The sequence below is a fragment of the Scyliorhinus torazame genome, chromosome 15 (assembly GCF_047496885.1).
Source record: "Scyliorhinus torazame isolate Kashiwa2021f chromosome 15, sScyTor2.1, whole genome shotgun sequence".
In the NCBI taxonomy this organism is placed as follows: domain Eukaryota; kingdom Metazoa; phylum Chordata; class Chondrichthyes; order Carcharhiniformes; family Scyliorhinidae; genus Scyliorhinus; species Scyliorhinus torazame.
In genome coordinates this window covers 8,192,125-8,207,429 of record NC_092721.1, presented here as the reverse complement: position 1 = coordinate 8,207,429, position 15,305 = coordinate 8,192,125, and the positions used below count along the sequence as shown (strand labels likewise).

Below are 15,305 nucleotides of genomic sequence, written 5' to 3'. Positions count from 1 at the left end.
TTCTCATCTCAGTCCTGAATAATCGGCCTCTTATCCTGAGACCGTGCCTCCTGACCAGTGGAAACAAGCTCAGGATCTACCCTGCCAAGTCCCTTCAGTATTTTGTGGCTTCCAACGAGATTGTCTCTCATTCTTCTAAACTCCAGGGAATAGAGGCTCAATTTTCTCAACCTCTCATCATAGGCCAAGCTGCTCAACCCTGGGACCAATTTAGTGAACCTTCGCTGTACTGCCCACAATGCACGTATATCCCTCATTACATATTAAGACTAAAACTATGTGCACAGTACTCCCATCTCATCTATTTGGTTCAAATTTCCCCCCCATAAATTCTCATGAAAACGAAATAGCAAGACAAAAGATGAATTGAAAAATGCCGCAGCATGCCAAAATGATTAACAGTGAAGTCAATGCTTTGTATAGGAACTGCAGTGCTTCCTGGACACGTTAATTACACACCAGACAATCAATCTCCAAATCAGTATTGTATACCCAGTTTATTAAAAAAAAGGCACATTGGGGTGGTGGGGGGTGGAATTGAGATCAAGGGAAACATGAAGGATAATCTGAAGGAATTTGATATTTAACCATGAAAACCAAGCCAAAAGTCACATGTTTCTGAAAACCTGTTGGTACATATGACCCGCACACTTAAAATTCCTGTCAGCTCAGTCTGTGTCCAGTTTTCCTGCTGTAGCAATCGCTAATGATGGCCAAGAGAGGATTTATCCCCATAAAGCCTCTTGTGCGATCCATAGATTCAAACAGAAGATGGCATTTGCCTACCATGTTGGTTCTATGAAGGGGCTATTCAATCACACTACAGCTGCTCTTTAAAAATATCCCTGTATTTCTTTCCTTTTTATGCCATTATCCAATTCCCTTTTGCGAGTTATTAATAAATCTTCTTCACCAGCATCAAATGGTTGCCAGTGAATGTTCATTTATGTTCAGAAACTGTATCACTCTTTTCCACTACACCTCTTGAAATAATTCCAGTACAATTTTATCACCAAGTTTCACTTTTGAACAGGTAGATTTTACCCCTGCAACAGTATAAACCCTCTTCCAAATGTAACATGCAGCACAAATGAAGTTAGGGAAATATTGTGGACAATGGGCCCAATTTTAAGGCTGTGGAGGGGGTGGACTTTGAGTGAGTTGAAATCTCTCCCGACATTACTGAACTAGATTGGATCTGCTCCCTAATAATTGGATTAAATTATCTTTTATGTCCTCAAGAAATAATCATTTACTATTTGGTTGAATCACACTGGAAATGTACCTAATTGTTAATATAAACAAGCAAACTTTGGTGCTATGATATTTAATATTGGTAAATGATGTTACAGACAGGAAAGAGAATTAGGTAAACTGAACTTCTGTCCTCTCAGCAACTGGCCATAAGCAGAAACTACAAGGGGCTGGTTTAGCACAGGGCTAAATAGCTGGCTTTTAAAGCAGACCAAAGCAGGCCAGCAGCGCGGGTTCAATTCCCACACCAGCCTCCCCGAACAGGCGCTGGAATGTGGTGACGAGGGGCTTTTCACAGTAACTTTATTTGAAGCCTACTTGTGACAATAAGCGATTTTCATTTCATTTCATTTTTAAAGTATGCTGTGGCATTTTTCCGAAACCTTTAGTTTGTGTGATCAAATTTACTAATAACTCACAGCAAACTCACATTATGATCAACTGAGAAGGTTAGTTCATCCACATTCAAACCAAGGGGGAGGAGTGTTTGCACAGTTCCGCTCACAACACACAGAAAATAAAGGATGGAAAAAATAAAGTTTTACAACCATGGATGGGAACATTACAAGAACCACAGAAATGAATATTGGTTCACATTATCAGAGTCCAGTGAGGAGGTTTTCACTCAAGAGTTTCAGCTGGCTGAAGACAGGAGTGGTAGAGTTCCTTTGCAGTTGGCGCTGATACTGCAAGATGCCGTTGGCACGCAGAGACTGGGTCAGTTCTGCAGGTGATGCTAGGAAATCTTTGAGCAGAAACAGATTTCGAGGACAGGCTGTTGTTCAGCCTCGAGTCCTGCTCCTTGATGTCCACCACTTAGACGTTAAACAGCAGACTGTGGCTTTCTCGGTCTCAAAGGAATATAGACATTTCAAAATGTTCACTCAAGTCATGCTTTAACCTTTTCCATGATGATTTCAGAAGGGATATTTCTTGAATGTCTGGAACTGGCTTTGAATTCAGGGTTGATAATGTCCCAGCAATTAGTTTTTTTAAAAAGAGTTGCCAGCCATATTGCGGTTCTTGTATCAGGAAGCCATTGTCTAGGCATTGTCTGACTCTGCTAGAGAGGTAAACGTATCTCAATGCAAATGATGTCTATTGTTCCCTCAATGGTCCCCTTTTGAAATGGACCTGGACAGTCTCAACTATTAGATGGGGATGTCAACAAATCTGCAGGCATAACAAGTTTCAATCTGTCAGTCTCCTGGTTTTGTGATTATAATGCATTTACATTTGGGTGTGAGATTCCACAATGATGAGCGGAGGATTCTTTTGTTCATACAAAACCTGTTGGTGGCTTCCTGAACAAAGGGCCAATCCTGTTGTCATGTGACTTGTAACAGCTATCTTTTCTTGATTCAGCAGTAAGTCCATTTTGAAAATAGCAAAAAGAATAAAGTTTTGTTACACACAGTTTTGGATTCATCTTCATGTCGTATTGACACAACAATAACAAGTAAAATAATATCAAAGTAATTGAAAAAATACTACGGATGCTGAAAGTATGAAAGAAAAAAATGTTTATTAATGCATTTGCCATTTACACCTCCTTGAGACTCATCTTTTGCTTTCTATTTGTCCCATTAATGCCTCCGTTGTCGTGCGCCACTTTTGTCATTTAATTTCTCCTGTCATTTAATTTCTCCCTATCACAGACTTTCCCTTTTTGCCTTTTCTCTGTTTCCCCTTTTTCCAGGCCTCTGTTATAGATCATAGATCATAGAATTTACAGTGCAGAAGGAGGCCATTCAGCCCATCGAGTCTGCACCGGCTCTTGGAAAGAGCACCCTACCCAGGTCAACACCTCCACCCATCCCCATAACCCAGTAACCCCACCCAACACTAAGGGCAATTTTGGACACTAAGGGCAATTTAGCATGGCCAATCCACCTAACCTGCACATCTTTGGACTGTGGGAGGAAACCGGAGCACCCGGAGGAAACCCACGCACACACGGGGAGGATGTGCAGACTCCGCACAGACAGTGACCCAAGCCGGTATTGAACCTGAGACCCTGGAGCTGTGAAGCAATTGTGCTATCCACAATGCTACCGTGCTGCCTTGGTCTGTTCTTGTTTAAAACCTGACACATCTCTAACCTTTTCCAGTAATTGACCTAAACCACTGGCTGGAACTTTACCAGCAGTTTGTCAAGCGGCTGGGAGGCAGACATACTGGCAAGATAGCACTGGAAGGCACTGGGGGCATGGAAACTGCACCCAGCATCCTTCCACTGCGATGCCATTTTGGCAGTGACTCGAATGCTGGCAGATCGACTACCTGCCGGGAGAACAATAGAATCATTTAAGTGGACAATTAAGGGTCACCTCCCGAGCCCCATGTTGGGGGACGGGGTGGTGGAATGGTGGAACTGCATGCGTGTGGGAGTCAATCCAATGAAACCCGAAGGTCTCCAGCAGGCTACAAGAGGGGCTTTGGATTTTGGGCACTCCATGGTCTACAGAGGAACTTTCTGGAGGAAATTTCCGCCTATTTGACAAAGGCATCGGTTGTGCATCGAGACCCTCTCCAAAATCTGGGGCCTGCTCCCTGGCATCCTTCAAATGCACTTGCCCCTTCATGAAAATGAAATGAATGAAATTAAAATTATTTGTCACAAGTAGGCTTCAAATGAAGTTACTGTGAAAACCCCCTAGTCGCCACATTCCGGTGCCTGTTCGGGGAGGCTGGTACGGGAATTGAACCCGCGCTGCTGGCCTTGTTCTGCTTTACAAGCTGGCACAAGCATGGGGCTGGTTTAGCCCACTGTGCTAAACCAGCCCCATGTGTGTGCCCAATCATTGAGGCACCCTCTCCACTGAAGCTACAATCTCAGCAATGGCCAGTGCTGAGGCTGAGGCTGCTGAGCTGCCGCCTCTGTGATTGCTGTTGGGGGCGAGCTGTCACCCTCAATTGGGAACGTCTCCCCTGATCCCACCACCCACCTCTAGCTTCAACTCCAGTGGCAGGACTTCAGCTGCCCCAGCCTCGGCTTTTCCTCTCTCTCTCTGCAGCTGTGCTGCCCGAACTGCTGAGCATTACCAGCATTTTCTGTTTATAATTACAGCCATCAACATTTGTAAATAGGATCGAAAGTTGGACAATTCCTGTCACCTATTTTACAAATAACAGCTTTGCACCTGAAAACAAGTGTTGGGGAAAAATAGCGTACAAAGCACTGAATCTCAAATGAGCAGTTGGTAATCTCAATCCCCTGGAAAGGTGTGCCAAGCAATATTGCCATGCAATTCCCATTGAAGTGCAAACAGTGGTTGCTATTGCAACTGAGCCCATCAGCATTAATGAACAAGTCAGAGGTGACGTGAGGACCATTGTCAACAAAGGCTCATGTATGTAACTCAGCTCAAGTAGTATTGAACTGATATTGAGAGATTCATGACTCAGTATAGATTTGCACTGAATTATTTTGGGGGCAATTTCAATGCTTCGTCCAAACATTCGAGGTAATCTTGTTAACATGGCTTGTGAGATTCGGCAATTTGCTCTTGTTAGAGCAGTGTGTGTAGTCCCGTACACAAGGGACAGTGAAGGTACGCTTATTCCACATGGAGCAGTGATTGAAAATGAAATGACGTCACAAGACAACTAACAAGCAACAAACATCAAATCATCAGGGACTTTCCAAATACAGTCTAGTTTAAATCACTATGATCAGGGAATTAAACTAACTGTGTGCTCAGCAGCTAGAAAATTATATGGCAATGCTGCGTCAACTTACATGGTAACATGGACAAACCTGCGTTCAAAGATCTCCTCGAGGAATTCAAACTGTTTGCCTCAATCGAATGCCCGCAGGTTACAGCCATTGAATAAAGGATCCAGAGTCACACAATGGTGCAATACCATTTTATTAAGGAGAAGCTGTATTTTATGAACAAAAGAACATGGGAACTAGTAAAGCATGGGGCTCCTCAGAAACACAGAATGATTTATGGCATCGAAAAGGCCATTCGGCCCATTATGCACATGGCAGCACCAGACAAAGAGCTATCCAGCCTAATCCCACTTTCCAGCTCTTGGTCTGTTGCCCTGTAGGTTACAGAACCTCAGTTGTATATCCCGGTATTTTTTACATGTGATGAGGGTTTCTGTCTTCACCACTCTTTGAGTCAGCGAGTTCCAGACCCCCACCACATACTGGCTGAAAAAACTGCTCCTCAACTCCCCTCTAATCCTTCTCTCAGTTACTTTAAAACTGCATCCTGGTTATTGACCTCTCTGGGAACAGAAATAGATCCTTCCTTTCAACTCTATCTAGGACCCTCTATTTTATACACTCCAATTAAATGTTGCTTCCACCTCTCCCATTCCAAAGAAAATAACCCCAAGCTCAAGAATTACATTACACAAAACATACAGCACGAAAAGAGGCTATTCAGCCCCATCTGATTCATAGAATCATAGAATTTACAGTGCAGGAGGCCATTCGGCCCCTTGAGTCTGCACTGGCCCTTGGAAAGAGCACCCAACTTAAGCCCATGCCTCCACCCTATCCCCCATAACCCAGTAACCCCATCTAACCTTTTGAACACTAAGGGCAATTTAACATGGCCAATCCACCTAACCTGCACATCTTTGGACTGTGGTAGGAAACCGGAGCACCCGGAGGAAACCCACGCAGACACGGGGAGAACGTGCAGACTCCACACAGACAGTGACCCAAGCCGGAATCGAACCTGGGACCCTGGAGTTGTGAAGCAACTGTGCTAACCACTGTGCTACCGTGCCGCCCTCATGCTGGCTTTCATGCTCCACACTCCTACTTCATCTACCTTATCAGCATATAAGCTCACTGTAAATTCTATGAAATATCCATATTCACTTTTCCCTCTTGCGTCTACCTTGCTTCCACTTAAATGCATTAAGCAATACAGGGGTAATGCTTTTGCAGTTCTGCATTACCCAACATGAATCACACAATCAGGAATTGGAGTGCACACAGTCCATGACATTTTGTGCATTAAATTGAGTAGTCAAGCTCTACAAATTCATACAATTGTCGTTATATTTTAGCAGCAATTCCACACTGGATATGTTGTGTGGGGAGTGGTCCTTGCAGGGATTGCATTTCAAGAAATAGCGTGCACAAGAGTCTGTACAATGATGACAAATGCTCTACGACTTCCATCCCTTGAATACTGCTCCATTCTAAATCACAGCCACACTCTTCAAGACAAATGTCCACTTGGCCCAATGGACAGCACTCTGACTCCTTGGTCTTGGCTTTAAGCCTTTAAGCCAAGGGAAATTAAATAAATTAGGAGCTGGTGAAGGCCATTTGGTCTCTTGAGCCTACTCCACCATTTAACAAGACCATGGCTGATCTTTAACATCATCTACAATTATCTGCACTCTCCCCATATCCCTTGATGCACAAAAAACTATCAATCTCATTCTGGATATAATCAACAACTGCGCACCCACAGCCTCTGGAGTAGTGAATTCCAAAGATTCACAATGCTTAGTGTGCAGAAATCTCCTCTTTTCAGTCCAAAATGATCAACCCCTTATCCTAAACCACGACTCCTCATTCATGTCTCCTCAGCCAGTGGAAACATCAATATCCCTTAAAAATGTTGTTTGTTTCAGTGAGATCACCTCTAATTCTCCTGAACGCCAAGGAATATGGGCCTACTTTACTTAGTCTCCTCACAGAACAATCTCTTCATCCCAGGAATCAGTCTGCTGAACATTCTTTGCCTTTCCTCAAAGACAAAGTTTGTATTTTCTTTGGCAAGGAGACTAGAACTGCAACCAGTACTCTGGTCTCACCAAGGCTCTATATAATCGCAACAAGATTTCTTTATTCTTATTCGCCAACCCCTTTGTTTTAAAGACTAACGTACCCTTTGCTTTCCTAATTGCATCCTATCTGCATGTTAATTTTCTGAGACTCTGCTACAAGGACACCCAGGTCCCCCTGATACCAACAATTCCCAATATCTCACCTTTTAAAACTATGGACAGCATGGTAGCACCGTGGTTAGCACAGTTGCTTCACAGCTCCAGGGTCTCGATTCCCGGATTGGGTCACTGTCTGTGCGGAGTCTGCACGTTCTCCCCGTGTCTGCGTGGGTTTCCTCCGGGTGCTCTGGTTTCCTCCCACAGTCCAAAGATCTGTGGGTTCGGTGGATTGGCCATGCTTAATTGACCTTAGTGTCCAAAAACGTTAAGTGGGGTTACAGGGACAGGGTGGAGGTGTGGGCTTAGGTAGGATACTCTTTCCAAGGGCTGGTGCAGACTCGATGGGCCAAATGGCCTCCTTCTGCACTGTAAATTCTAATGTTCTATTCCACATTTCTGTTTTTCCCTAACAAAAAGAGGATAAATTCACATTGCTCCTTATGATATTCCATCTGGAACACTCTTGCTCACTCACTTAACCTGTCTATATTCCTTGGCAGTCTCACAGCTTACTGTCCTACCTAACTTGGTGCCATCAGCAAACTTGGATACATTATAATCGATCCCGTCATCAAAGCGATTGATATAGATTGTAAACAGCTGAAGCCCCATCATTGACATTTGCTGTACAGCTTGCCAACCCTCAAACGATCCATGGATTCCTACTCTGGTTTGTGTCTGTTAACCAATAAACATTTCCTGCTAAAATATTACCCTCCCAAACCCATGAGCCCTAATTTTGTGTAACACTGGATCACATACGCTTGGCTGACACGTATTGTAAAGTGCTGAGGGAGCTCTACACTGTCTGTCAATGGTTCTCTCTTCCGGACGAGGCATTAAGCCTGCTTAGATGGAAGGAAGTTCTCTCAGCCCGCTGATTGGAATCTGACCCTTCGCAAAGCCTACAGAAAAATATTTATTTCATTTTGTTTGAAGGATCTTTCTGTGTGTTAAATTAACTGCCTGTGCAAGCCATTGATACACCCCAAAAAGAATTAATTGACTGTGATGTTCCACAGAGTTGAAGAAATGGAGCTGATTTGCCTCAATTTATCCTACAGAATTACTAAAACTTCACAGCGCAAAAACAATTCATTCAAAGAGGTTTCTGCCAGTGTTTCTGCACTACACAAGTCTCCTCCCACTGCAATTGTGTTGTTCTGCCACCCCCAGGCCACATTCCCATCCAAATTGATCACAAGTGCAAAAGCCTCTTCCCACCACCAGAAGTTGCACTCCCAGTTCTTTGCTCCTAGCTCCGTCAAATGAGGACCCACATCAAAATTCACATTTTTAAAAAGGACTTCCCTGTTAATTTCTTCCATCAGATATAGATATAACATGTAATTGTAGAACATGTGATCATTGTGCAGTTTGCTGCTACTCTCTCTGGTGGTCATAGATCAATAGTGCAGCAAAAATGCAAAGGCAGAAAGAAACTGGGAAATTTAATTAACAGTAAGGGGGATAATAACAAACGTTAGACAGACTTGGACAGACAGGTGAAACATGCAGACGCACGGCAGGAAAAATTCAATGCTGAGAGTGTGAAGTGATACATTTTGGTAGGAAGAACAAGGAGGCCATGTAAACTAAAAGGTACAATTTAAAAGGGAATGCAGGAACAGAGAGGCCTGGAGATACATGTTCACAATATTTTGAAGGTTGTCTGACAGGTTGAAAGGGTGATTAAGATACAAGGAAGTTATGCCAAACCTTGATAAAACAGGAAAAACATAGTTAAATTCTGGAAACCACACACTTTAAGAAGGATATTGGTATATTTGAGAGGGTGCAGAGGAGCATTACTACACAAGAACATAAGAAATAGAAGCAGGAGTAGACCACACGTCCATTGAGCCTGCTCTGCATTACAACACCAACATACCCTGGTGATCTTGGCTTCAGATCCATTTTCCCAACTGTTCCGAAATCACTTAATTCCTACGGGACCAAAGATCTGTCTACCCCAGCCTTAAGAGTATTCAATGATGGAACATCCACACCCCTCTAGGGTAAATAATTCCAAAGATTCATTACCCTTTGGGTGAAGTAGTTTCTCTTCATCTCAGTCCTAAATAATCAGCGGCCTATCCCAAGACTGTGCCCCAGGTTTTAGATTCCTCAACCAATGGAAACAAATTCTCACCTTTCACCTGATCAAACCCCTTCAGAATTTTGTAGATTTCACTGAGACTGCCTCTCAATTCTTTTAAAATCGAGAGAATGCAAGCCCAATTTACTCAGCCTCTCATCATAGAGGAATCCCTTCATCCCAGGTGTCAATGTTGTGCACCTTTGCTGTACCATGTCCAATGCAAGCGCTACGCCACCCTGGGGAAGAGCACGATCAGTTCCAGCCCCATGTGCCTCGGAGTCACAACACAAATGAATTAACCAGAGGGCAGCACGGTGGCGCAGTGGTTAGCCCTGCTGCCTCACGGCGCCGTGGTCCCAGGTTCGATCCCGGCTCTGGGTCACTGTTCGTGTGGAGTTTGCACATTCTCCCCGTGTCTGCGTGTGTCTCACCCCCACAACATATCCACACATAAAAGACAGACAAGCAAAGAAGGGGTAAAAGTGTGAAAATAATAAGGGTGAAAGCTAAAAGATAAGTCTTTGGTTCAAATGGTAGTTTGCAGTATGCTTTTTTCACAGCGTGCCTGTGGATTAAAGTCACTGGTATACAGTCTGCAATGATCTTCCTTGCAATTTAGCAATATTTCTCACAGTTTCTCCTGGAGAAGTTCCTTGCTTTGAATCAAACTTCATGTTATAACCTATATGGCAGCCATGGGCCTGGGCCGATTAGGTTCCCCGTGACTCTCGAGGAATACAAGTTACCCTACTGTGGGGGAGGAGCTCCCTCATTAGTGGGGAACAATTTTGGACGTAAAAACCCCAGCTCGGGTGAGTCCCTTCAGGTAGCGGCGGGGTATAGAGTTTTATTTCAACGTTTAAATAAACCTTTGTATCCTTTAGGCTCTCATGTGGCCGCTTCCTTAGATCCAACACTGGTGACAAGGATGGGATACAGCCACCGGGTGATGTCGGGACGGTGGTCCAGGGGAGCAGCCACCGGAATTGGTGCCACCGAGGCACTCAACCCGAACGCAGACTGTTACATGCTGCCTGATCATTCCCCGAAAACGCCAAACGGCAGCCTCGAGCTAAAATCGACAGCCGCATGTTCGGACGAACGCAGACTGTTACATGCTGCCTGATCATTCCCCGAAAACGCCAAACGGCAGCCTCGAGCTAAAATCGACAGCCGCATGTTCGGACTTAAGGAGGGGATGAGTGTTATAACCTATATGAGAGCAGTCGGGCGGGATGGATGCAAGGTTACAGAGATGGGTCAAGAGGGGGAATAAGGAAATTAAGGATCTGTTTCTTGGGGGACAATTCGCAAGCTTGGAGGAGCTGGGTGAGAAGTACTGGTTGATGCAGGGGGAAGACTTTAGATACCTGCAGTTTTGAGATTTCACAAGGAAGGTTTCCCCCACCTTCCCAATAACACCGGCCTCCCTCAGTACTGACCCTCTGACAGTGCGGCACTCCGTCAGTACTGACCCTTTGACAGTGCAGCATTCCCTCAGTACTGATCCTCTGACAGTGCGGCACTCCCTCAGTACTGACCCTCTGACAGTGCGGCACTCCCTCAGTACTGACCCTCTGACAGTGCGGCACTCCCTCAGTACTGACCCTCTGACAGTGCAGCACTCCCTCAGTACTGACCCTCTGACAGTGCGGCGCTCCCTCAGTACTGACCCTCTGACAGTGCGGCGCTCCCTCAGTACTGACCCTCTGACAGTGCGGCACTCCCTCAGTACTGACCCTCTGACAGTGCGGCACTCCCTCAGTACTGACCCTCTGACAGTGCAGCACTCCCTCAGTACTGACCCTCTGACAGTGCGGCACTCCCTCAGTACTGACTCTCTGACAGTGCGGCACTCCCTCAGTACTGACCCTCTGACAGTGCGGCGCTCCCTCAGTACTGACCCTCTGACAGTGCGGCACTCCCTCAGTACTGACCCTCTGACAGTGCGGCACTCCCTCGGTACTGACCCTCTGACTGTGCAGCACTCCCTCAGTACTGACCCTCTGACAGTGCGGCACGCCCTCAGTACTGACCCTCTGACAGTGCCGCACTCCCTCAGTACTGACCCTCTGACAGTGCAGCATTCCCTAAGTACTGAACCTCCAACAGTGCAGCACTTCATCCGTCCTGACCGTTTGATAGTGCAGCACTCCCTCAGTACTGACTCTCTGACAGTGCAGCACTCCCTCAGCACTGACCCTCTGACAGTGCGGCACTCCCTCAGTACTGACCCTCTGACAGTGCGGCACTCCCTCAGTACTGACACTCTGACAGTGCGGCACTCCCTCAGTACTGACCCTCTGACAGTGCAGCACTCCCTCAGTACTGACGCTCTGACAGTGCGGCACTCCCTCAGTACTGACCCTCTGACAGTGCAGCACTCCCTCAGTACTGACCCTCTGACAGTGCAGCACTCCCTCAGTACTGACCCTCTGACAGTGCAGCACTCCCTCAGTACTGACCCTCTGACAGTGCGGCACTCCCTCAGTACTGACCCTCTGACAGTGCGGCACTCCCTCAGTACTGACCCTCTGACAGTGCGGCACTCCCTCAGTACTGACCCTCTGACAGTGCGGCACTCCCTCAGTACTGACCCTCTGACAGTGCGGCACTCCCTCACTACTGACCCTCTGACAGTGCGGCACTCCCTCAGTACTGACCCTCTGACAGTGCGGCACTCCCTCAGTACTGACCCTCTGACAGTGCGGCACTCCCTCAGTACTGACCCTCTGACAGTGCGGCACTCCCTCAGTACTGACCCTCTGGCAGTGCAGCACTTCCTCAGTACTGACCCTCTGACAGTGCAGCACTCCCTCAGTACTAACCCTCTGACAGCGTGACACTCCCTCAGTACTGACCCTCTGACAGTGCAGCACTCCCTCAGTACTGACCCTCTGACAGCGTGACACTCCCTCAGTACTGACCCTGACAGTGCGGCTCTCCCTCAGTACTGACCCTCTGACAGTGCAGCACTCCCTCAGTACTGACCCTCTGACAGTGCACTCACTGATCTGCTTTCTCTGGAGCTGAGTCCCAGCCGTTGCCATGGTGACCAGTCTCTCCGTCGCGGTTTTGACGTCAGGCTGGTCGCGTGTTGATGACGCGCCGGGAGCGGGTTCGGAGCCATGTCGTTTGTTGTGGACTCGGTCATCATGTTCTCATCGCAGGTCAGTGCGGCCGGAGGCCGGACAGCCCCTCCCCCGGGCCCGGACACTCACCCCGGGCCGGTGGCCGGACAGCCATCCTGACCAGGGCCGTATACCGGACACTCACCCCGGGCAGGGCCGGAGGGCCCACCCGCTGTACCCGGGCCCGCTGCCACTTTCTGAGTCTATGTCTGTGCCGCTGCTGCCACCTCCCCCCGCCCCTGCTGGGTCGATCTCCTCTGTGTTCAGCATCTTTGTCTGCACGTGTGCCTCTGTAATTTGGTCCTACAAGAGTTTGTGCCCATTGGAGTGAAGATGAGCATTCACAGCACCCAACAGTCCCCTTGACCCGTCTGCTGTTCTTTGCTGATGTTCATGCTCCAAACGAGCTTCACCACCTCAAATAGGGGCTGGTTTAGCACAGGGCTGAATCGCTGGCTTTGAAGGCAGGCCAGCGGCACGGTTCAATTCCCGTACCAGCCTCCCCGAACAGGCGCCGGAATGTGGCGACTAGGGGCTTTTCACAGTAACTTCATTTGAAGCCTACTCGTGACAATAAGCGATTTTCGTTTCATTTCATTTTTCATTTCCCTACAATTCAGGTGGAGGCCGTTCGGCCCATCGAGTCTGTGCCCATGCTCCTAAAGAACACTTGACCGAGGCCCACTCCCCACCCGCCCCATTCCCGGAACCTAACCTCCACATCTTTGGAGACTTCAGTGTAAATTTAGCTTTGTGTAAACCCACGCATACATGGGGTGCAAACTCCAGAAAGTCACCCAAGGTCGGAATCAATCCCAAGTCCCTGGTGCTGTGAGGCAGCAGTGCTAACCACTGTGCCTCCCTGAACAACATATCCTTCTATCCTTTTCTCCATTGTTTTCAGGCAATTTCCCCCGAAATGTATCGATGCTATTCATGCCAGCTATTGCTTATGGACAGCATGGTAGCACAGTGGGTAGCACTGTTGCTTCACAGTCCCAGGGGCCCAGGTTCGATTCCCGGCTTGGATCACTGTCTGTGCGGAGTCTGCACATTCTCCCTGTGTCTGCGTGGGTTTCCTCCTGGTGCTTCGGTTTACTCCCACAAGTTTCAAAAGACGTACTGTTAGGTGAATTGGACATTCTGAATTCTCCCTCCGTGTACCCAAACAGGTGCCAGAGTGTGGCGACTATGGGCTTTTCACAATAACTTCATTGCAGTGTAAATGTAAGCCTACTTGTCACAATAAAGATTATTATTATTGTAGTAGTGACTTGCCCTGCCATGTATTCACATAATGCTCACCTAGTCTTATTGGGATTCAAAGGCATCAGTTGCCAGCAAAAAAATATTCCACACAGGATTTTGAAGATTGGATCTAGTAAGTGGTGTCACACTGGAAATTTGTTTACCTTATGTTGAAAACACCCAACTTACCCCCTCCCCTGCCTTTAACAAGGACAAATAATTTTAAAACGGTTAATAAAGCCACAAAAGCATGATCATGCATTTCTGTCGAAGGTACAGCAACAGGGTGCTTTAGAGTACCTCTGAAATAGTTAGAAATGCAACTTTGATCAGACATGAACTCCTAAGATAAAAATGCCTTCCGTTTTCTGTGTTAGCTGTGCATCAGTTGTCAGGAAAGCAGAGGTCATTTAACTGAGCTACATTTGTGTTGTTAAGGGTTAGAAATAAGGTATAGATTTAAGTGGGTTTGATTTGGGGTTTTTGTGTAAGAAAGAGTCAGACTCTAGTTAAATTCATGTCAAAGTTGTTTGCATGTTTGGGGGTTTTAATTTCTATTCAAATTGTGTTTCTATTGTACTGAGAGAGTTTGCAATGTGAAAAGTAAATAAAAGCTTGGATAAGGAAAGAGATGTTGCTTAGCAACCAGGGACACCTTTAGGAATAAGCTTTCTGAGTTTAGTTTTTAATTGGAAGCCAGAGGAAAACCTTTGCAGGGAGGAGAGGGAACATCTCTCGCAGCTTTGCTGGAAGAAAAGTCATACAATGGACTAAGGGGTAAGGAAGCAAATGCCAGAAATCAAAGGAACAAGAAAAATGGAGAAGTTTCAAGAACGTCTTAAGTTAAAAGAGCAGAGAAAACTGGAACTAGAACAAGGTACTGTTCAGTGAAGACAGACAGAGCTGAGGAGGAGTTGGCTCGTGAGAAGCCAGAAAGCTATCTGAAGTCGTTCTAAGGTTTGTGATATCTTAATATAGCTTGTGAGACGTTAGTTGAAATAATTGTAGAGCAATCGGTGGCCAGATCTCAGAGTTTCTGTTAAAGCATTCATGGCAAAGGAATCCTGAAGGGAGATTTGATAAAACTGGAGACAGAACCTTAAATCAGTGGCGAGGCAGTTTTGTTTGGAAGGATAGTTGGAAAAACTGGAGGTGGATTCTTGATGCCAACAGCTAATGGAAAGCATTATTTGAAGGAAGATTTTAAAGTGTATCTTTCTGAGATTGGAGCTTTGAAACACCTGTGACAATCATTTGGGGGGAATTTGAGGAGAAATCCACAGAAGATCGATTGAGCAGCATCTGCCAGTTGGTTTCCGAATGGGTTGTTATCCTTGAAATCTGTACATTTGTGAAGATGGGAGGAGTGTAGGAGTATTATATTATAATCAAACTTTCCTTGTCTGATAATTAATTTTGTTGTGAAAAGCTAATTGGCATTCTCGTGACTCTCTTCCTCCACGTATTCTTAAAAAATGTAAGCATTACGGTCTTCTGAGCCAGGGTTTCATTCTGCCACCTTCCTGTCCAGTAGTAATATTAACTGCGATCATACCTCAGTGGATAGCATGCTTGCCGCTGAGTTTGAAGGTTCAAGACTCACTCCAGAGATTGAGCACTAAAGTTCAGGCTGACACTTTCAG

At 46.2% G+C, this 15,305-nt stretch overlaps 1 protein-coding gene and 1 long non-coding RNA gene across 4 annotated transcripts in view; one reads left to right on the top strand and one right to left on the bottom strand.

Moving 5' to 3' along the window:
- Positions 1–482: 482 nt before the first annotated feature.
- LOC140391507 (uncharacterized) lies at positions 483–12,715 on the bottom strand. 2 transcript variants are annotated; one of them, XR_011935095.1, is made up of 3 exons: positions 12,294–12,715; positions 4,997–5,139; positions 483–2,609 (listed from the first exon to the last, which is right to left on the bottom strand). It is a non-coding gene; the product is annotated as an uncharacterized lncRNA (long non-coding RNA). The 2 variants fall into 2 exon arrangements; XR_011935094.1 differs by having other exon boundaries at positions 5,015–5,139.
- The window catches only part of LOC140391505 (Golgi pH regulator), a 74,147-nt gene continuing 71,194 nt past the window's right edge, over positions 12,353–15,305 (top strand). Inside the window, exon 1 of one of the 2 annotated variants that reach the window (XM_072476043.1) lies at positions 12,353–12,453. In XM_072476043.1, coding sequence (XP_072332144.1) covers positions 12,412–12,453 — 42 coding nt within the window. In that variant the 5' untranslated portion in view covers positions 12,353–12,411. Of the gene's footprint in view, positions 12,454–13,621; positions 13,642–15,305 lie in introns of those variants that run through there. The other variant, XM_072476044.1, reaches the window with a different exon arrangement.